This window comes from Maylandia zebra, linkage group LG11 (assembly GCF_041146795.1).
Source record: "Maylandia zebra isolate NMK-2024a linkage group LG11, Mzebra_GT3a, whole genome shotgun sequence".
Taxonomy (NCBI): Eukaryota; Metazoa; Chordata; class Actinopteri; order Cichliformes; family Cichlidae; genus Maylandia; species Maylandia zebra.
Genome location: NC_135177.1, coordinates 18,487,914 through 18,510,921, shown reverse-complemented (window position 1 = coordinate 18,510,921; position 23,008 = coordinate 18,487,914). Strand labels below are relative to the sequence as shown.

The 23,008-nt window shown below is 38.7% G+C and overlaps 2 protein-coding genes across 2 annotated transcripts; both read right to left on the bottom strand.

The window, feature by feature from the left end:
* Window positions 1-987: 987 nt before the first annotated feature.
* LOC101470556 (chemerin-like receptor 1) lies at window positions 988-6,439 on the bottom strand. The gene is made up of 2 exons (XM_012924073.4): window positions 6,424-6,439; window positions 988-2,826 (listed from the first exon to the last, which is right to left on the bottom strand). Exons 1-2 carry the CDS (start codon window positions 6,431-6,433, stop codon window positions 1,748-1,750), a joined length of 1,089 nt encoding a protein of 362 aa, XP_012779527.2. The 5' UTR covers window positions 6,434-6,439; the 3' UTR covers window positions 988-1,747.
* Window positions 6,440-18,544: 12,105 nt separating this feature from the next.
* LOC106676100 (formyl peptide receptor 2-like) lies at window positions 18,545-20,070 on the bottom strand. Its single transcript, XM_014412036.3, has 2 exons — window positions 20,061-20,070; window positions 18,545-19,668 (listed from the first exon to the last, which is right to left on the bottom strand). The coding sequence occupies exons 1-2, from the start codon at window positions 20,068-20,070 to the stop codon at window positions 18,596-18,598; spliced, it is 1,083 nt and encodes a 360-aa protein (XP_014267522.2). The 3' UTR covers window positions 18,545-18,595.
* Window positions 20,071-23,008: the final 2,938 nt, after the last annotated feature.

Sequence of the window (23,008 nt, the reverse complement as noted above, 5' to 3'; positions counted from 1 at the left end):
ACATTCTCAAATTGTTAAAAATATCTATGACAAAGTTATATCTGAAAACTTATCTCTGTTGGGAAACTTCCTGTCAGAGCAGTGGATCAGTGGTGCTTTTATGTTACAACAAAGAAATGCCCCATGCTACACTGCAGAGGTGTGGACTCGAGTCACATGACTTGGACTCGAGCCAGACTCTAGTCATTAATTTTATGACTTTAGACTTGACTTGAAAAAATGTTCTAAGACTTGTGACTTGACTTGGACTTTTACACCAATGACCTGGGACTCGAATTGGACTTGATCCGGTTTACTTGAAAAGACTTGATATTTCACCCCAAATATAAAATTTAACACGCATATTATATAGAAAGTGTGCATCATTTATTCAAACCACACTCTGTACGTATGTGTGCGTGAGCTGTAGCACAGCCAATCAAATTAACCAGATTTTTTAAAAAAAGAAAAGGAAAAAAAAAAACCCTCAAAAATGCTGCAAGGAGTTATTTTTTTCAGGTACATAAACTATGAAGTAGTCAACAAAAAACCGAAATGCAGTATGCAAAACATGCAAGAAGAGAATCACAGACAGAGATGGAACAACTTCCAATTTTCTCCGACAGTTGAAGTTGCATAAAGAACAGTAGGTGGTCCTTCTCTTTTGCTACGATGAGATAGCTGACTTCATCTAACTAGCAAATGTTGTCCAGGCTACATTGGTGATACAGTTTTTTTTAATGTGTATGATATTTTTGTCATCCGATTTTAAAGCCGGTCCTACAAGCGCATCCAAGACTAACATGCAGCTTATCTCAGAACTGTCGGTGAAAATTATTCTTGGAGCTAAGTTTAATTGAGCTGCATTTTATAGAGGTGCAATTTCACAATTTGTGTATATTTTCTAAGTTCACTATTTCGTCATGTGTTGAGAAAAATACAGATTTAAAAATTACATGGTCTAATATTTACATTTAGCATAACTGCAACATTCTTTTTTTGTTTTTTTTAGGACTCTAAAGGACTTGAAATTCAAAGTTTCAGACTTGTGACTTTACTCTGACTTTTACACCAGTGACTTAAGACTCGACTCTGACTTGCCTGACATTACTTGAGACTTGACTTGTGACTTGAGGATAAAGACTTGAGACTTACTTGAGACTTGCAAAACAGTGACTTGGTCCCACCTCTGCTACACTGTGATGAAGACGACTTTGGACCATTTAATTTTAAATTGCTACAGAACACAGAGATAAGACAACAAATGGCTACTGTGGGTTTTGAGATTGATAACAATATAAAATCTGTAAGGTATGGTTTATTACGAATTTTTAAAGAAATGAGACAATTATTCTGGTTAATTATGTGCATAATTAATACCCCGTTCAGTGGATGCTGATATTAAAAAACATGAAATAATCTAGAGCATTAGAAACTCATATACACAAATATAAAGCTGTTCTTCAATCAAAAATGTTAATATGACTGTATGGATTACATAATTCATTTTTAACAAATTAAACACCACAATTCAAAGCTTCATAGGTTTTCTATTATAATGGCTAGTTTAGTTTTCTTACTACTGCATGGAGCATAGTGAGATTTCCCCTGGAATAGTTAGAAAAATCTAAAGAAAACAGTAGGGGTCACAAAAACAAAACAACAAAACATTTTAGATTTTTTTGCACAAATTTACAATCTGAATCATCCTGAGATTAAATTTTACATTAAAAAATTAATTCAAATTTACATTGCCAACGGTAAGTTTTTATTCGGGGTTTGGTGTCTCCTCAGTGATGACTACTTTGCTTTCTGTGCAGGATTCAAAAGCAGCTGGGTCGATCTTCTCCAAAGTTGCAGCAGCTTCTGACTTTTGGGAAATCCTTGAAAAGGTTGATGACACGGAGCGAGTGGACATAAACGATAAATGGTCCTCTGCCAGAGCACTTTCGAGTACAAAACATATGGACTGCCGAAGCTTCTTCATGAATTCGTCACACATGAAAACATAAAGGATGGGGTTCAAGCAGCTGTTCAGAAAAGCCAGACTCAAAGTCAGAGAACCCACGATTCTAACAATGGGCAAGGTTTTAGGGTTAGTCACAGCCTTTAATTCTATAAAATTGCAAACATGGAAGGGCAACCAACAGATGAAGAATGCAAAAATGATTGAGAAAATGATTCGGCGAGATCTGCGTCTCCTTGTTCTTGACATGCGCATTGCACGTATGCCTATGGCCACGTAAGACACAAATATGACCAGGAATGGGATCACAAAGCCCATAAGAAAGCGAAAAATGTGGAGACTCCATTGCTGTTCATGTGTCATAGAATAACCACAGTAATGTACCCCATTGTATTCCACAACAGTGCGAAAAGTGGCATAAGGAGTGCTGCAGACCGCAGCAATCACCCAGATACCAACACATATGAGCTGAGCTTTGCAGACTGTGCGCTTGTTGTGGGCCCACACCACCACCCAGATGGACAAACAACGATCCAAACTCATGGCTGTTAAAATGAAGACACTGGCAAACATGTTGACTAAACTCAAAAAACTGTTGAGCTTGCACATGAATTGTCCAAAAGGCCACTGGTGACTCTGAGAGAGAGAAATGATCGAGAAAATCAGGAAGCCTGTGAAGAGGAAGTCAGCTATGGCCAGGTTGAGAAACCAAACTGAGTCAACTGTTTTCTTCATTTTGAAGCCCGTCACATAGATAACCAGAGCATTGCCCAAAGTTCCAGCTATAACTATCATACAGTAGATGACAATAGAGGCTGTTTGTATGTGTGTGGAAGCTGCATCTTGTTCAGGTGACTGAGTTGCATTGAAACTGATGTTACCTGAAAACAAGAAGGAAAGTATTTTAAGAAAGATTATTATTTAACACATTATACATCATACACAGAAAAATGGGGCAAAAGAACAAAAAATAATATTTGATTACGTGCACTATACAGTGGGGCAAAAAAGTATTTAGTCAGCCACCGATTGTGCAAGTTCCCCCACTTAAAATGATGACAGAGGTCAGTAATTTGCACCAGAGGTACACTTCAACTGTGAGAGACAGAATGTGAAAAAAAAATCCATGAATTCACATGGTAGGATTTGTAAAGAATTTGTTCGTAAATTAGGGTGTAAAATAAGTATTTGGTCACCTCAAACAAGGAAAATCTCTGGCTCTCACAGACCTGTAACGTCTTCTGTAAGAAGCTTTTCTGTCCCCCACTCGTTACCTGTATGAATGGCACCTGTTTGAACTCATCATCTGTATAAAAGACACCTGTCCACAGCCTCAAACAGTCAGACTCCAAACTCCGCCATGGCCAAGACCAAAGAGCTTTCGAAGGACACCAGGAAAAGTATTGTAGACCTGCACCAGACTGGGAAGAGTGAATCTACAATAGGCAAGCAGCTTGGTGTGAAAAAATCAACTGTGGGAGCAATCATCAGAAAATGGAAGACATACAAGACCACTGATAATCTCCCTCGATCTGGGGCTCCACGCAAGATCTCATCCCGTGGGGTCAAAATGATCATGAGAACGGTGAGCAAAGATCCCAGAACCACACGGGGGGACCTGGTGAATGACCTGCAGAGAGCTGGGACCAAAGTAACAAAGGTCACCATCAGTAACACACTACAACGGCAGGGAATCAAATCCCGCAGTGCCAGACGTGTTCCGCTGCTGAAGCCAGTGCATGTCCAGGCCCGTCTGAAGTTTGCCAGAGAGCACATGGATGATACAGCAGAGGATTGGGAGAATGTCATGTGGTCAGATGAAACCAAAGTAGAACTTTTTGGTATAAACTCAACTCGTCGTGTTTGGAGGAAGAAGAATACTGAGTTGCATCCCAAGAACACCATACCTACTGTGAAGCATGGGGGTGGAAACATCATGCTATGGGGCTGTTTTTCTGCCAAGGGGACAGGACGACTGATCCGTGTTAAGGACAGAATGAATGGGGCCATGTATCGTGAGATTTTGAGCCAAAACCTCCTTCCATCAGTGAGAACTTTGAAGATGAAACGAGGCTGGGTCTTCCAACATGACAATGATCCAAAACACACCGCCCGGGCAACAAAGGAGTGGCTCCGTAAGAAGCATTTGAAAGTCCTGGAGTGGCCTAGCCAGTCTCCAGACCTCAACCCCATAGAAAATCTGTGGCGGGAGTTGAAAGTCCGTGTTGCTCGGCGACAGCCCCAAAACATCACTGCTCTCGAGAAGATCTGCATGGAGGAATGGGCCAAAATACCAGCTACTGTGTGTGCAAACCTGGTAAAGACCTATAGTAAACGTTTGACCTCTGTTATTGCCAACAAAGTTTATGTTACAAAGTATTGAGTTGTATTTTTGTTATTGACCAAATACTTATTTTCCACCCTGATTTACGAATAAATTCTTTACAAATCCTACCATGTGGATTCATGGATTTTTTTTTCACATTCTGTCTCTCACAGTTGAAGTGTACCTCTGGTGCAAATTACTGACCTCTGTCATCATTTTAGGTGGGGGAACTTGCACAATCGGTGGCTGACTAAATACTTTTTTGCCCCACTGTATATATATCGCTATATATATATATATATATATAGATAAATAGATACCTTCAAAAGTTTTAGAACACTCCAATTTTTTCAGTTTTTTATTAAAAATTATGCACTTTAATTTCTAATTGCATTCTGAAATGAAAGCATAGTACAAATAAACAATTGGAGTTAAAAACAAACAAACAGATAATGGAATCAATTTATAGACCAAAATGTTTTCTAAACCTTTGACTCATCAAAGCAGCCACCTTTGGCAAATATAACAGCTGAACACACCCGTGGCATTCTTTCTACAATAGAAATCAAATATTCTTCAGAAAGTTCTTCCCATATCTGTTAAAGAATTTCCCATAAACATGTGGCACTTGTAGGTTAGTTTGCTTTCACTGTTCTGTCCAGTTCATCCCAAACTGGCTCGATGGTCTGGAGACTGTGCTGGTGACTCCATGTTTCCAAGCTTACCATCTTGTTCTTTTTTCCTGAGGTAGTTAGTTTGGACTTATGTTTTGGGTCATTATCTTGCTGTAGGATGAACCCCTGACCAACTAGGCACATACCAGAGGGTATTGCATGGTGATGGAGAATGTTGTGGTAGCCATTTTGTTCAGGGTGCCTCTCACTCTGTACAAGTCACTGACCCTCAATCCAGCAAAACACCCAGACCTTCACACTTCCTCCTCCATGTTTGACATTAATGCCACACACTGTGGAACCACCACTTCGCCTTCTTGACGGCGTACAAAGATCCTGCGTGATGAATAAAGATTTCGAATTTTGATTCATCAGTCCATAATACCTTCTTCCAGTATTCAGTAGTCCAGTGGTAGTGTTTCATGGCCAAGCCTCTTTGTCTTATTCTGACATCTTTGCAATGGCTTTCTTGCTGCAACTCATCCTGTCAAATCTGCAGCTGGAAGTATTCTCCTTAAAGTTAAAACTGAGACTAATATTAAGCTGTGCTTAAAGCTGTTGCTGTGTGAGCTGTCTATCACGCAAGCTGTTAACTCTCTGTGCCAAACCTCTTCCTGTCAGAGTTTCCCCAGTTTCTGAGTGCCTTTTGATGGTGAAAGAAAAAGTACTCACTGACACCTAGACTTTCTTTGCAATTTCTTTGTAGGAAAGACCTACATTTTTAAGTGTTACAAGGGTCAGTCACTCTTCCGTTGCTAATTGCCTTTTTTTCCACAATTTTGTAGCAACACACTACTTTCTGCAGTACAATATTGTTCAACTGATGCTCACGAGGTTATGGTACCACAGTGTGTTCCAACACTGCTTTTATGCAGACAAAGGGGGTTGTAAGTACTCCAAAAAAGTTGGAACACCTGTAGGAATTAGTAGTACCAGCTTTCAAGGCATGACAACCTCCATTCCTGCAGAACAGCTTTAAATTGTTAACTCATTTTGTGTTTGCTGAAACAGGTCTTTTTGTGTAATTTTAAAATATACATTACTTCTCAGTTTTAGGTAACCTTACCTTTTTTTAACCCATGGCAGTCAACCATTTAGCTATGTACCACTTCAAGCTTGATCTGAACTGAACCGCAATAAATAACTGGAAAAATTGGGGTGTTCTACAACTTTTGATCGGTAGTGAGTGTGTGTGTGTGTGTGTGTGTGTGTGTGTGTGTGTATATATATATATATATATATATATATATATATATATATATATATATATATATATCCACTATGCAACCCTTACTTCCAATATGCTACTAGATTATGTCAAGTACTTTATGCAAGCTGAAATTTTGAATTTGTTTAACTTAATTTATGTTGTAATCAGAAATGATAACAGGCATGCATGCTCATCTAAATAACTTTAGCAGGAATTCATATCAGCATTCAATGCTAATACATTTTATATTTAAAGTAAATCATCTTACCCCCACTCATGTTTCTTTTAGCTGACAGACGTTATTCTAAATTGATCTCTATCTGTTGCTGCTTATACTTGCTCTCTATCTTCGATTACTCCTCCCTCTGAGTTGCTGCAGATGAGGCAATACTCACACAGAGAGATGAATAGACAAAATAACAGAAATGCCTCAATATACACTGATGAAGCAACAGAGGAGTGCATGACATTTGGTGAACCTAAATGAATATTTTTTGATTACTTTTAAAAGGTTACACGTCTTACTAGATTAGTATTTATTGCAGTGTGTTGTATTTGTATTTTGCATATTTCATTGTATAAGAGTAATTGCTTGTGGTTAAGTGTATTTTTTTCTGCTATATTATGCTAAATTTTAAACTTCCTCATACACTTTTACAACTCTTTGACCTATCAAACACTCACTAGCTGTCTGAGTATATGTTTCACAGATTAATCCAACAGCAGTGCAGTAGCTGTTTTGCAGACTATTATTAATTGTCAGTAAAAGTAGTACAATCCAGTGGGGGTGTTCGATATAAGGATATATATCGGATGACGATATAAAAACGTCTATCATTTCATTTTACACTATCGTTTGTTTCATGGTATCGCAAAATAAACTGTTTACGGCACAATTTTTTCATTGTTTTGATGGTCACTGTAGTGGCTATAATAATTTCTTAAAGTTCTCTCTTTCTCTTATATTTAATATAACCACACTAAGGAAGGACAAGCTCCTGTTTTTATGCGTTGTGGTTAGCAACAACGACGGTAACACCATCGCGTGTCCGCTTGTTTATGTTCCACATAAACCTTTCACAATAAAGTTCAAGATCCTGTTGAGACTTTTCAAAATAAACGGAATCACGTGACAGAGCAGATTATTTACGGATGAGAATTAAAAAAGAGCCGCCAGGTGCTAAAAAATAAACCTTAGACTCAAACTTTAGAACAGGCTTTTCCCCGCAGCACGCCGTGTAATAAATACTCACAAAGAAAACGGTGGCTGTTACAACTTATGTCTAAAAATGTATGGTTTCATACATCGGTTAAAACACTCAACTCCAGCTACATGATGCGCAGTCGAGATTCACAGAATTTACAGAAAATGTTACATTTTTGTGATTTAGATCGTTATTGGGACAATAGAATTCTTATATCGGGATATGAGATTTTGGTCATATCGCACAGCCCTACAATCCAGTAAAATATCAATGCTATACGGAAGTACTCATTGATGCTGGGATGAGAAACATGTAAAGGTGTTTTGGTTTCTTTGTTAAAATATTCATTAGCTGTGCTCTAAACTAATCCTTCCTGCATGTGTTGCAGCGGCTTTTATAAAGACAAAGACACCAGAGCTTGACAGACACACAGAAGGGATGGCACCAAGGCAAGACAGGAGGCATAGAAAGGGAATACAAAAGGGGATAAATAAACCCCACAGAAAAAGCAAACAGGAAACTAGAGGCACAGAACATAGCATCGTCCTAAGCCTGGGAATGTAAATATAATTTCATAACTAGAAGACTAAATAAGGAATACAGAACCAAAATACAAAAACAGAAATTCAGGAGAAGATATGGAAAACATGCTGCCTTGTTCTGTACTGAATAATCCAACACCATCAGAACTGAATGACTATAATCCAGTTGCCCCCATATCACATGTGACGAATGCACTAGAGAGACTTCTGTGCAATTTGCATACAGCTTAATTCTGGGAGTGGATCATCTATGCTGCAGTGAGCTTACAACTGCCTTGTAAGGATCAGCTTCTGTAATTTCTGTGCTTTTAAAAGGACTCAACAACATGAAGCTACAGGAAATGTCAGTAAAAACAGCAACACATCAGACCATCAGTGCAATAACTGCTACTGAAACTGAATAACACCTTAGATGGTGATTGACTTCTTAGCTGGAGGATCTTAGAAAAATGCATACACTATCGGTCTTAGAGCCACAAATCGACCACGCCCAAAAAAGTGCTATAAAAAATTTATATATTAATATTTTTTTCCACTTTAAATTAGCCAATCTTTTAGACCTACTTCTCCTTGAAATATTCATGTCAAGTTTTAATTACATTTCGCGGATTTTAACCCTTTATATCCCGGTTTCGTCACATGAGCGCACTGCTTTTTTTGCTCCAAAAAACAAAAAACTTGAATATTTTCCAAAAAAAACATTTGAGGTAATATTCAATTGTTATTATAATTAGGCCTTTAGATGGACTAAAGATTGGCACCAACAGTCATTTCGATCGCCTTTTATTTTTTTTCCAGGAGCGCATTTCATAAAATGCACACTATCGACCACGCCCAAAAAGTGCTATAAAAAATTTATATATTAATATTTTATTCCACTTTAAATTAGCCAATCTTTTAGACCTACCTCTCCTTGAAATATTCATGTCAAGTTTTAATTACATTTCGCGGATTTTAACCCTTTATATCCCGGTTTCGTCACATGAGCGCACTGCTTTTTTTGCCCCAAAAACATAAAACATAAAACATAAAATATTTTCCAAAAAAAACAGAGGCCATCCTGAGCTATCAATTAAAATCTATTGATGCCACTAGTGATGGGAATTCCAGCTCTTTTTAGAAAACCGGCTCTTTAAGCTTGGCTCACTAAAAAGAACCGGCTCTTTCGGCTCCCAAGCAGCTCTTCAGGTTGTTTTGTTGCTTTAATTAATATATTATCAACAACAATATAAAATTATGCACAAAATGAATGACTTTTTATTTATATATGTTTAATATATAAATATGCTTGTGACACAGGACCCCGGAACACACACACACACACTGGCGTTATGTTTGGGCAGCAGCCCTTTTATTTATGGCAACACAAACTGCAGCAGAACCGAGACCACACCTCCGCCACAATGGTTTTATTTATTCACTCCACACAAAAAAAATTATATATATATATATATATATATGTATATATATATATATATACACATTTATATATATATATATATATATATATATATATATATATATATATATATATATATATATATATATATAACAACTATTTATAATTCAACTTTGCAAAAACTGTCTCATAGAGCTCTGGGTTGGTTTAGGTGGTTGTATACTGCAGCAGCAGCAGCACCAACAACAACATTTGCAGTAGACACACTGGCACCTTCAATAATATCACGCTCAACTGACTGTGTTTTATCTTTCCATTGCACTGATGGGTGGACAGTTCTCAGGTGCCTGTGCTGCTGGTTGTTTGTAGAGCCGGCTCTACATGACACTCTTTTCTTGCAGACTCTGCAGACACTCTGCCTTTGTATTGTCAATAAAATTTAAATGGTTCCAGATTTTGCTTCTTTCTTGGTGTCATTCATTTTCTTTATTATATCTTTCTAATGTGTCGATGTTGTCTCTTGTTGTTGCCCCGGCTCTCTTTCTCTCACTCCCTCCTGCTCTGTTCGTGTGCTACTGCTGCTGCGAGTGTAACTACCGCCCCTTCCTCCTGTGATCAGCAAAAACACAAGGCACAAACACATATTGACCAATCACGTCCGGCGTGATGCGAAAAAAGGTGTGTGAGAGAGGGTGAGAGAAAGAAAAACAAAAACAAAAACACGGCTCCCAATGAGGAGCCAGCTCCCATCATTCACTTCAAAGAGCCGGCTCTAAGAGTCGTTTGGTTTGCGACTGACCCATCACTAGCCCCCATATTTGTGGGGGCTGGGCAGAGCACACAGATTAGATTTTCAAAATGACAAGATTTACAGCTTCCACATTTTATGGTGCAAAAGGTGGTTAAGTTATTAGATATTATAATTATGCTGGTAAAACTAAAAATTGGAGCTTCAGTTTGAGAACCTTAACTTTGATTTGGTAAGATTTCAGTAATGTTTAGTAATTTTACCTAAAAAAGTTTATTGAAATGGACAGAGAAGAATGCATGAGGGGAGTTGAGCAGCCTCAAATATCTGATGGTGTGAGTGAAGAAGATATCATGGAGCCGAGGGAACTGTTTATGTTCTGTTTTAACATAAACGGTTAAAGTTCCCAGGATGATTCTGATACATTTTGTGTTATCAAAAAGAGGAAAATACCATTTTTGGTTCCTTTATATAAAAAAAAGAATAACACTCTGTTCATTGTTCATTGTTTAAAGTTAAGAAAATACCACAAAGAGAACAAATTGTTATCCAATGTGCATAACCCTGACCATCACCCTCACCTCTACAGACAGACAGTAAAGCCCCTTCGTTAAAGGACAGATAGGGGAAATCTTTCATACCATGTGTTAGTATCCTCTGTCATGGTCCCTCTATCTCTTTGGCTGGTTCACACTGGCTACAGGTTTTGTTGTTTTTCTCCTTCTCTCTGTCTGGGCGGAGCTCGTTACAGGTTCTTGCTCTTGGCCCACGCACCTGTGATTGTCACCACCTGCTGCTCTGGCTGAGTTCCCCAGCTGCTATTTAAGGCAGTGGCACAGAGCAGCTCACCGCTGGAACGTTGAATCTCCTGAGTTCGTGCTCTCGGCTTCATCTAAGGATCTCATATAAATCATATACATAACAAAATTTCAAGAAGTGTCTCAATCGTAAGTAAAGTAAAACACATTCTGCACAAATCACTCCACATTCTCTATTGTTCCCTGATTGCACCGTATTTGAATTACTGTGCAGAGGTTTGGGGCAATACTTACAAATGTTCGCTATCATCAATCTTTATATTGCAAAAAAGGGCCATAAGGATAATCCATAAAACTGGTTACAGAGATCATACAAATCCACTATTCTTAAAATCAAAAATTCTAAAATTCACAGATCTGGTTCATTTTCTCACAGCACGAATTATATATAAAGCAATAAATAACCTGCTTCCTGACAATATTCTAAAAATGTTTTCTAAAAGGGAACGGGAATACAATTTGAGGGGGGAATTAAATTTAAAACATCCTCGTATCCATACAACATTTAAAAGTTTTTGCATCTCTGTGTGTGGAGTGAAGCTGTGGAACAGACTAAGTAAAGATATGAAGCAATGTCCAAGCATGGCGCAGTTTAAAAAGCGGTTTAAGGATATGGTTTTTACAGGGTACAGGGAAAAGGTAGAGATTTGATAGGGTGTTCTTGTCTAATATTTTCATGTGTGTGCGGGTGCACGGGTATGTTGGTATGGGTATATATATATATTTGTAGGTTGTGTATCCTTGAGGTGTTAATGGGGTTATTGAAAATGTGTATATGTGCGTATGTGTAAATACGTATGTATGGATAGATAGAAACATATATGTATATATATTTAAAAAAAAATGAGAAAAAAAAAATACACATGACATATAATGTAATTGCAAGGAGGTATTTCTGTAGTATATTGATACTAGATAGTGGAAAAGGGGTGGGATTAAAAAGGCTTATGCTTCTTCCTGCTCCTTTTTGAACATGAAAGTTATTTGGAGTTGTGGTTGCTCGTTTGCCTTTTGTTTTGCTTTGTTCATTTGTCTCTTTTAATTCTATTTTGTTGTACTTTTTCAACATGTTCAAAATAAAGATTCAATCAATCAATCAATCAATCAATCAATCAATCAATCAATCAATCAATCAATCAATCAATCAATCAATCAATCAATCTCCCTGTGAATTCTGTGTGTAGATACCCTCCTCCTGGAGCAGATTATGGACCCTTTCTGTGTGTGGCGGCATGAGTGGAGTTTTGGAGAGTGTGCGGCTGAAGAGGAGTGAGTGTGTGTGGATTATCCCTTCTCCCTTGAGCCCTGGACCCCCCTCCCAACTCACTGTACATATATATAGCACTGAGTTGTTCCCTGTTGTAAATAAATTGTCTTCTTTTGTTTGCAAAGAACTCTGCGCGTGAATCCATCCAATAGCCATGACACCCTCTATAATATAATATATCGATCTGGCAGAAAAGCATCTCCCAGATACTACTACTACTAATAATAGTGCATAAACATTTCAACTTCTGCAACAAAATAATTTAATTTAATGTAGAAACAACCAGTCCCGAGGTGAGAAAGACATGTACCCAAAATGTGTGCAGGCAGATACCTAGACCCAGCTGAGGGTTCCTGCATTTCCTCATTTATTGGTCTACCATTAATGTTAATGTATTAATGTGCTCAATGTTTTTTTACGAATTAATTTTTCCTTTTTGCTTTTAATTTTAATTTTTAACAGATGCTTTTGTGGTTTGTGCATAGTATGATTTACATAGTGTGACTCACAGTTAGAGGACCATGAATTTTAACAATGCCATGAAGATCTGGGTGAGTCATAGCCTTCAATTCTATAAAATTGCAAACATGGAAGGGCAACCAGCAGATGAAGAATGTAAAAATGATGGAGAAAATGATTCGGTTTCCTTGTGTCAAGATCCTCTCTCGATTTCTCTGATCCTTTTGTTACTCAGCTGTAAAAAATAAACACAATTGACTCCAAAACATGTGCGATGCAAACTTTCAAAGCACGCTGGCTTCACCCGATTCTTTGTTGGCAAATAGTCATTCACAGACAGTAAAGTTCAACTTCAACCCATTATTTAGCAAAGCATATGCATATGGAGATCACCCATGTCACACTCTAGGCCTGGCAGAGTATGCTCCAAGGAAGCTCTGAAGCATTTCCTCTTAATAGAGCTACATTTATACTTTTCCACTACCCGCCTCCACATCAATGGGGAGGGTGAGTTCACCCCCCTCTGTGAGCTTATCATAACATGTTTGATTGAGAGGGCTGTATGCATTTACTGTACAGCCATAGAAAGGGTTGCAGGCTTTTGCTGTACAGCCCTTTAAAGGGCCGCCTGCTGTTGCGAGATCGATCAACTTCAGACCAGACAACAAACGACGGAGGCTCCGGAAAAGTGCAATCAAACGATGAGTTTTATTATCACAGGAGAACAACCAACCGTCAGCATACGAATTGTTTTGCTCTGACAAAAATACAATGGGTTCTGGTTTTATAGGATAAAATATCACACCTACGTCAATACAGTTCAAAAATACATGGTGACAGACGGGCAAAAGTTCAACCCGTGCAGACAAGGGTACATCACGTACACTTCTAATAACCATAAACCGACATATAACTTCCCTTTTCTACATTACTTGCCTTTTAGGGTAATAACTTCAGGTCTCAGCATCTCTGAGAGCTAATAATGGACCCTCGTCATTAATCACTAAGTAGAGTACTTTGCAGCCAGTCTCAAACTGAAGCAGAAGACGCTTAGGCCTTCGCTCAGACCTGCTAGTAGATTAATATGTGTATCGTAAGCGTGCATGCAATTAACCTGCTATGTTCTCATCTCCCCTCAGCATGTATCATCTGGACACTCTCACCAGTGAAGCTTAAAACCTTCTAGAATGGAACATCAACTCTAACCAAGCACATTCATGCATTGTGTATAGAATGAACTCAACCTGTAAAAATAGAAAGGTCAATGTGATGACAGACATATTCAATGCAATTTTATAAACCCTGCAGGAAATATTACTGATAAATGATACTGTGAAACATGTTATTAATACATTCTTCATAAGGCAGATTATATGGTAGCAATAAAAGAATCTCTGAATCCCAACACTGCTTTTGCTGTACAGCCATCTAAACGGCTGTTGTACAGCCATGTAAAGGGCTGAACACGCAGTGAAGCACTACAGTTAAATGCAGCTGGATGCAGAGAAGGGGTCCGATGCGCATACTTTAGCAGTGCCAAGCTGAATTAACCCTATGTTAGACTAGTCACAGTTGGCCATAACACTATCAAAGGTTTCTTACTGATCCTCACTGTTACATTTTCAAACAGTACTGATCAGCATGTATTCATACAACAAGTGGCACAAACTTTTTCATTCATATAGTGGTAGATATATTTGACCTAAATATATGGGTCATGTGAGTTGAACATGCAGGTTAATTGCTTAACACAGTGACTCCACTATATAAGACACTTCATTGTAAGTGTGCATAGTATATATGATTGCACAGAATTTATCTGAGTAATTATGATTACATATCAAGTGTATATAGGTATATATGTCATAATAAAATCCATTTCCACTAGCCTACACATAATTTCATATCCTCAATGCCTGGCTCTTTTAACCTTTGAGCAACAACATCTATCTTGCTTAATATTTCCACACTTGTTATTGACATGCGCATTGCACGGATGCCTATGGCCACTTAAGAGACAAGTATTACCAGGAATGGGATCACAAAGCCCACGACATGAGCTGAGCTTTGCAGACTGTCCTCTTGTTGTGTGCCCACACCACCACCCAGATGGACAAATAACGATCCAGACATCCAGGCTGTCAGAAAGAAGATACTGGCAAACATGTTGACTACACTCACAAAAGTGTTGAGCTTGCACATGAATTCTCCAAAAGGCCATTTGGTGACTCTAAGAGAGAGAAATGATCGAGAAAATAAGGAAGGCCGTGAAGAGGAAGTCAGCTATGGCCAGGTTGAGAAACCAAACCGAGTTGGGAGTGAACAATGCGTAAATTGCGTAAATGCGTCCTGGCTCCGCGTCCCGATTAATACACTGTATATATTTTGTCCTTGTAAATACCTCCCCCTCACTGTAAATAAACTGTCTTCACCGCAACTGTGCCTCCGTGCGTTCTGCTTCCTGGGTCCATTTGCATTTGCTATAACAGGTGGAAGGAACAAAAATCCTGGAGGGCCAGGATTTCCCAAGGTGCTGTGTGTTACTCGTGGGCATAATATATGCTCTCAATCTGAGCTATTGCATGGATCTAAAATATACTTTTGAAGTTTTCAGAAGCTGTTCCTTGACCTGGATGGACTGAGAGCCAGTGGAAAGTCCCAAGAACAGTATTTTCTAAAGATGTCACTTGTTTTAGAGCACTAAGAGATTTTATTCAGATTGTGTTGCTTTGTACTTGGAAGTCCATTGGAATAAAATGATAGTGTTGACAAAAAACACAAGACAAAAAATGTTTTTTTTTCTTTTTTCTACCTAGCTGTTTTTGATATTATATTCAACAAATTGTGCCTTGGCAGTTGTTGTAAAACCTTTACAACTGTCCTTAACACCTATCCAATCTTTAATCCTCAGAGAGATGTGCTGATAAATGAGCCAGCATTACGTTAAAGATGCTGACTCTGTTTCAAAAAAACTGCTCCCATTCCCCATGGGATGGACGTAGAGACCTAAAATTCATTCCAGATACACAATATAACCATCCCTCCCAAACAGTGGTCACAAATCAGTCCAAATGTGTGGTAGTGGGCACATCTGCTATATTGAGATAATCCATCCCACCTCACAGGTGTGCCACATCAGGATGCTGATCTGACATCATGAGTAGTGCACAGGTGTACCTCAGACTGCCCACAACAAAAGGCCACCCTGGAATGTGCAGTTTTTTGCGCTATTGGGGGTCTGGGGACCCAGAACCGGTCAGTATCTGGTGTGACCACCATTTGCCTCATGCAGTGCAACACATCGTCGCATGGAGTCTATCAGATTGTCAATTGTGGCGTGTGGAATGTTGGTCCACTCCACTTCAATGGCTGTGCGAGGTTGTTGGATATTCGTGGGAACTGGTACACGCTGTCGTATACGCCGGTCAAGCACATCCCGAACATGCTCAATGGGTGACATGTCCGGTGAGTATGCTGGCCATGCAAGAACTGGGACATTCTCAGCTGCCATCTGCCCTGAACAATGTGAACCATGATTCATCCGTGAAGCGCACACCTCTCCAACGTGCCAGACGCCATCGAATGTGAGCATTTGCCCACACAAGTCTGTTACGGCGACGAGCTGGAGTCAGGTCAAGACCCCGATGAGGACAACGGGCATGCAGTTGAGCGTCCCTGAGACGGTTTCTGACAGTTTGTGCAGAAATTGTTTGGTTGTGCAAACCAATTGTTCCAGCAGCTGTCTGGGTGGCTGGTCTCAGACGATCTTGGAGGTGAACCTGCTGGATGTGGAGGTCCTGGGCTGGTGTGGTTACACGAGGTCTGCGGTTGTGAGGCCGGGTGGATGTGCTGCCATATTCTCTGAAACGCCTGTGGAGACGGCTTATGGTTGAGAAATGAACATTCAATGCACGGGCGACAGATCTGGTTGACATTCCTGCTGTCAGCATGCCAATTGCACGCTCCCTCATTGCTTGTGGCATCTGTGGCATTTTGCTGTGAGACAAAACTGCACATTCCAGGGTGGCCTTTTGTTGTGGGCAGTCTGAGGTACACCTGTGCACTACTCATGATGACAGAACTGCATATAACTGGAAAGCTAAAATGAGGGATATAAACCATATATTCAGCTATCATAATGGGCAGTGTTACATTCTTGGGCAATTACAAACCCAATTCTTGAAAGGTTGGAATGTTGTGCAAAATGTGAGAAAAAATCAGAATGCTGTCATTTGCAAATGTTTTCAAGGAACCGCTCAGATAATGTTCAGTGACTTTATTTACAGTATGAAGGTGAAACAACAATCCAAACACAAGTTCAACAATAGTGAAGGTCCTGATTCCACAGGGCAAGTTTCTTCAAAAGTCCAGTATCTCCACACATCTCTCAAGAAGCCATATATTAACATGATCTAGAAATGCTCCATCTTCTTTGGGTCAAAGCTCATTTAAAATGAACTAAATGAACTGAGACAAAGTCAAAAACTGTTCTGTATTCAGACGAATTGAAATTTGAAGTTGTGTTTGGAAAACATGCAAACATTTGCATCCTCTGGGTTAAAGAGGGGAGAGACCATCCATCTTGCTATCAGCAGTCAGTTGAAAAGCCTGCATCTCTGATGGTATGGTGGTGCATTACTGTCTGGAGAGGCACCATTAATTCTTTGTAGGACTATTGAGCTGACAATCATGTTCTCTCAGGAAATGGTAGAAAGAAAGAAAGAAAATAAGACAGCACTCCACACCCCAAGGCCTAATGACGTATTTAAAAAAAATCTCAAAAAAGGTTATTTGCATATTTAAAAAAATATACTTGAATACAGAGTAACTGAAATGAAGGCTTTTAAATGTTGCTAAATCTCAAGGATGTACATCTTTTCTAATCTCAGACCTTAAAGTCATAATTCAATTTTTTTTAAAACAGAAAAAGAAAATAAACAACATTTTCATACTAACTTCAGCACGCTGCTCCTTGAACTGTAACTATTGCATCTTTTTGTTTACATACTGAATAGTCAATGTAAGAAAACTGACTATTTAGCATGTTTTCTTTATACATTTCTTTATATTTTGTTTCCATGGTGTCAGAATTCATTACTGTAATTTTTGAAGGGGTCTCGAGCAATAGTTTTCTTTAGACATGGGCTGCTTTTTTACTCATTCAGTCTCTAACCATTTGTAATGTTTTTCGTAACACATTTAACACTGATCTATGAATCAATAAAGAAAAAAAAAAACTGCAACTAACTTAAGGGACAGACCAGTTCGGTGTCTACACATAACAGCCAACTAAGCAAATACACTATTGTAATTCATAAATTTTGGCACCTTTTTATTAGCATTATTTGTTCCCATGTATTTATCGATGAAAAAATGCCAAGGATTAGAGCTTGAAAGCTAAATGTTTCCCAAAAAGTAGCCAAACAACATATGAACTGTATCTTAAGGCCATGACATGAAGAATTACGAAAAAAAAAAGATTTATTGTATTTTTTGCTTTGCAACATCTACCTTCTAACATAAAAGTCACTTAAAATTAATTTAATGATGAAATCCAAATCATGGAAAAATGACAGCATCAAAGTAAAAAAACAGAAAACAAAACAAACAACACAAAAAAACCATTCATATGTTAAATAGTTTTAGTGAATTTTAATGCAGAGATGCAGCACGCATAAGTTTTAACGTATTCTGACTAATTAAAATTGTAACTCCTCTTTCTTACTATTATAAGTAAATATAGTAAGCATAGCTGACATTTTATATTTCTGTGAAAGAGTTTAAAGTTTAAAAAAACAAAAACAAAAAAACCATTTAATGCAATAAAATTCATTAGAAATTGATGTAAAATTCATTACATGAATAAATGAGGGTTTCATTCAAGTCCATATACATGTGAAGGCAGACGAGCAAATTATATTGTGTATGTCTGTTCATGAGCGTAAATATGTAAAACAAAAAACAATGATTCATTTCAAAATTCATTGTCTGGTGGGGCACTCTTATTCAGTTCTAGGAATCCCCTCAGTGATGATTACTGTGCTTTCTGGGATGTTTTCATAAATGGCTGGGTCGATCCGATCTAAAGTGGCAGCAGTGTCTGATTTTTGGGAAGCTTTTGAAAAGGTTGATGACATGGAGCGGGTGGACAGAAATAACAAATGGTCTTCTGCCAGTGCACTCTCGAGTACAAAACAAATGGACTGTCGAAATTTCTTCTGGAATTCTTCACACATGAAAACATAAAGGATGGGGTTCAAGCAGCTGTTCAGAAAAGCCAGACTCACAGTCAGAGGACCATACATTCTAACAATCCCCTGGAGCTCTAACTTCAATTCTATGAAATTGAAAATGTGGAAAGGCAACCAACAGATGAAGAATGCAAAAATGATGGAGAAAATGACCCGGCGAGATCTGCGTCTCCTTGTTCTCGGCATGCGCATTGCACGGATACCAATGGACACATAAGAGATCATTATTATCAGGAATGGGATCACAAAGCCCATAACAAAGCGAAAAATGCAGAGAGTCAATTTGTGTTCTTTGATTGTTGCAGAATAACCACAGGAACTTTCCCCTCCGTTCCCCACTGATGCAGTGCGAAAAGTGGCATAAGGAGTGCTGAAGACGCCAGCGATCACCCAGATCCCAGCTGATATGAGCTGAGCTTTGCTGACTGTGCGTTTGTTGTGTGCCCACACCACCACACAGATACACAGACAACGATCCAAACTCATGGCTGTCAGAGTAAAGATGCTGACAAACATGTTGACTACACTCACAAAGGTGTTGAGCTTGCACATGAATTCTCCAAAAGGCCATCGGTGACTCTGAGAGAGAGAAATGATCGAGAAAATAAGGAAGGCCGTGAAGAGGAAGTCAGCTATGGCCAGGTTGAGAAACCAAACCGAGTCGACTGTTTTCTGCATTTTGAATCCCGCCACATAGATAACAAGGCCATTGCCCAGAGTTCCAGCTATAAATATCACACAGTAGATGACAATGGAGGCTGTTTGTATGTGTGTGAAAGCTTCATCTTGTTCAGGTGACTGAGTTGCATTGAAAGTGATGTTATCTGAAAACAAAAAAGAAAATGTTTTATTAAACAAATCATGTTTCCACAATATATTATATGAACAGATAAAATAAGAGGATTTCATTACATTTGTTGCCAAATTATACAAATTAAGTAATTTTTAATTAACAAAATACAGCTATGCATTTTCATAGTTGGCTCCAACACATGTTCTATGCAATACTAGCTTCTACTTTTGTGATGCACATACAGAATTCTGTGTGCAAGTTGATATTTGCATTTATCTAACTCAGTTTCTTTTGTGATTAATAACATAATTAATACCAGGTATGAGTGCTCATTTTGAACAGTTTAACAAGAACTCAAATAACCTTTCACATATTGCTGCTTAAAGAGAAATAGTAATATATGTCTAGACTAAATTAACTTACCCGTCCCCATGCTCTTTTTAGCTGAGAGAGTCTGCCGTGGTTGTAAGTTGATCTCTATCAGTTGCTGCTTCTACTTGCTCTCTGTCTTTGATAACGCTGCCCTCTCAGTTTTTGCAGCTGCAGATGAAGCAGTATGCAAATACAGAAATGAGCAGATAATTTAATAGTAATGCCTCAGAATATGCTAATGCAACAACATTTGCCTGAACTGAATGAACATTTTTGTGATGGTTGGACAAATCTTACAAGAGTATTATTTATATCTGTATATTGTGCCAATGTTGTACATATATCACTGTAGACAATCACCGATCGTGGTTAGCTACATCGTTCTTGTGCTGCACTGTACTCACATTCATGCACCCTTACAGACACTCTTTGGCTTATCAGATGAACACAAAAGACAAAGAAGTGCTAAAAATGTAAGAGTTTATTGCATAAAGATTCACCAAATAACATTAAAGTGGCTGTTTGGCAAAGACTGTTGTTATTAAGTGTCGATGCAAACAGTAAAACTGTATATTATTTATTTTGTATGGAAGTAGTCACTGGTGCAGAGATGGAAAAAATGTAAATATGCTTTTGCTTCTTTGTTAGCATTAGCTGTGCTTTAAAAACACAGTAATGCTTCCTGCACACGTGTTGGAAAGTTTCTGTGTGTTTGCACATTAGCTGTAATTATCTGGTTGATCTAGATGTTCAGATAGAACTAAGTAGAGGTGCCCAAGGACACTTTTCAAATAATAGAATACCATATGTCTCAAGCAGTTGATTTTTCTCGGTGGTCATGCATTTAACAGTGTATACCAGTACTATGTAAATGGTAAATGGTAAATGGCCTGTATTTGTATAGCGCTTTACTAGTCCCTAAGGACCCCAAAGCACTTTACACATTCAGTCATCCACCCATTCACACACACATTCACACACTGGTGATGGCAAGCTACAGTGTAGCCACAGCCGCTCTGGGGCGCACTGACAGAGGCGAGGCTGCCGGACACTGGCGCCACCGGGCCCTCTGACCATGTATATCATTACTTTCTGCACATGGCACTGGGTAATCATTTGCATTAATAGTGGTTTGTTTATAATTTATTGATACGATCTTGCTATTTCTTTTGTAATTTCTGAACTCTGCACTGAGTACTTGACTTCAGTAATATCATTGAAAAAGATGACATAAATTGTCATATATCAGAATCATTGCCACAAGTGTCCATTTCACGATTCTACTACCACGGTGCCATCCTAAATGACAGCTCGTTACAGGAGTGCGTTTTTATGATGTTCTTCTGTTTATTTATTAATTTATTAGTTTTGCTTTTTTCTTAATCACATATTCAGTTATTCTTATTTCTTAGTAAATTTGTTACTTTATACCAGGGGGGTTGTTAGGGTTTTGAAACACTGAGCCCTTAGCCCAGCTCTGAAATGTTTTGGATTTTCCTTTGATAACAACACCTCTTTAAAGTTTTTTTAAAATTACATTTTATAGTATAATTCATATAACATATCAAACATTATGAACACTAAAGATTGAATTCTTAGAATGATTCAGAAATAAACAGTAAACAATAAAAAGTTCAATTTGAGTTCTTCTTGTTTGAGGCAATAAAAAAAATTAAGCAGCAGGAATAAAACTTTAAAAAAAAATGTTAGAATGTCGATGAAGTATTAATTTGAGAAAGTATTTATCTAGTAAAGTTTTTAAATTTTACCTGCCCTGGTCTCATAACTTCTTTCCTGTTATTTTGGTATCTCGTTGTTCAGCTCCTCTGCTCTCCGCACCTTTTCTTCTCTCCTCTGTCCTGCTTATAAGAAGAATGTAATATAAACCGTATACTAAACAGGTTTTCTTTCAGTGGATGGGAGGAGCTGTTAATGAGGAAATTAAAATAGTAAACAAAAACATGCCCACCAATCAATAACAAGGCCGGAGCCATCATACCTATTACGGTATTTATTTTTTGCTTTGCAGTTCTACATCTATCCTTGTGTAAGAAGAATGTGTTTAGTAGCCATTTTTAAAAAAAATAATTCTTGACTTAATTTTATTTTTAGTCTCAGAATGAATAGTGAGGCAATACCATTTTGATTTTGCAACAACCACAAGTCCTAATTGAGAAGGGCACAGCTCATCCGTGCAATAACAAACCTATAATAAGCGGAGGCTATCTCCAGTTCTTTGACTGTATTTCATAGTTTAATAGCCTACAAAAACCTAATGTGTTAATCTGTTGGTTATAATTTTAAAGGATTTATATAACAAAAAAAAAAAAGAAAACACCCAGCACGCCCCTGCGGGCGGTTTATCCTTCAAGCTCGGGTCCTCTACCAGAGGCCTGGGAGCTTGAGGGTCCTGCGCAGTATCTTAGCTGTTCCCAGGACTGTGCTCTTCTGGACAGAGATCTCCGATGTTGTTCCCGGGATCTGCTGGAGCCACTCGCCTAGCTTGGGAGTCACCGCACCTAGTGCTCCGATTACCACGGGGACCACCGTTACCTTCACCCTCCACATCCTCTCGAGCTCTTCTCTGAGCCCTTGGTATTTCTCCAGCTTCTCGTGTTCCTTCTTCCTGATATTGCTGTCATTCGGAACCGCTACATCGATCACTACGGCCGTCTTCTTCTGTTTGTCTACCACCACTATGTCCGGTTGGTTAGCCACCACCATTTTGTCCGTCTGTATCTGGAAGTCCCACAGGATCTTAGCTCGGTCATTCTCCACCACCCTTGGGGGCATCTCCCATTTTGACCTCGGGACTTCCAGCTTATACTCGACACAGATGTTCCTGTACACTATGCCGGCCACTTGGTTATGGCGTTCCATGTATGCCTTGCCTGCTAGCATCTTGCACCCTGCTGTTATGTGCTGGATTGTCTCTGGGGCATCTTTACACAGCCTGCACCTGGGGTCTTGCCTGGTGTGATAGACCCCAGCCTCTATGG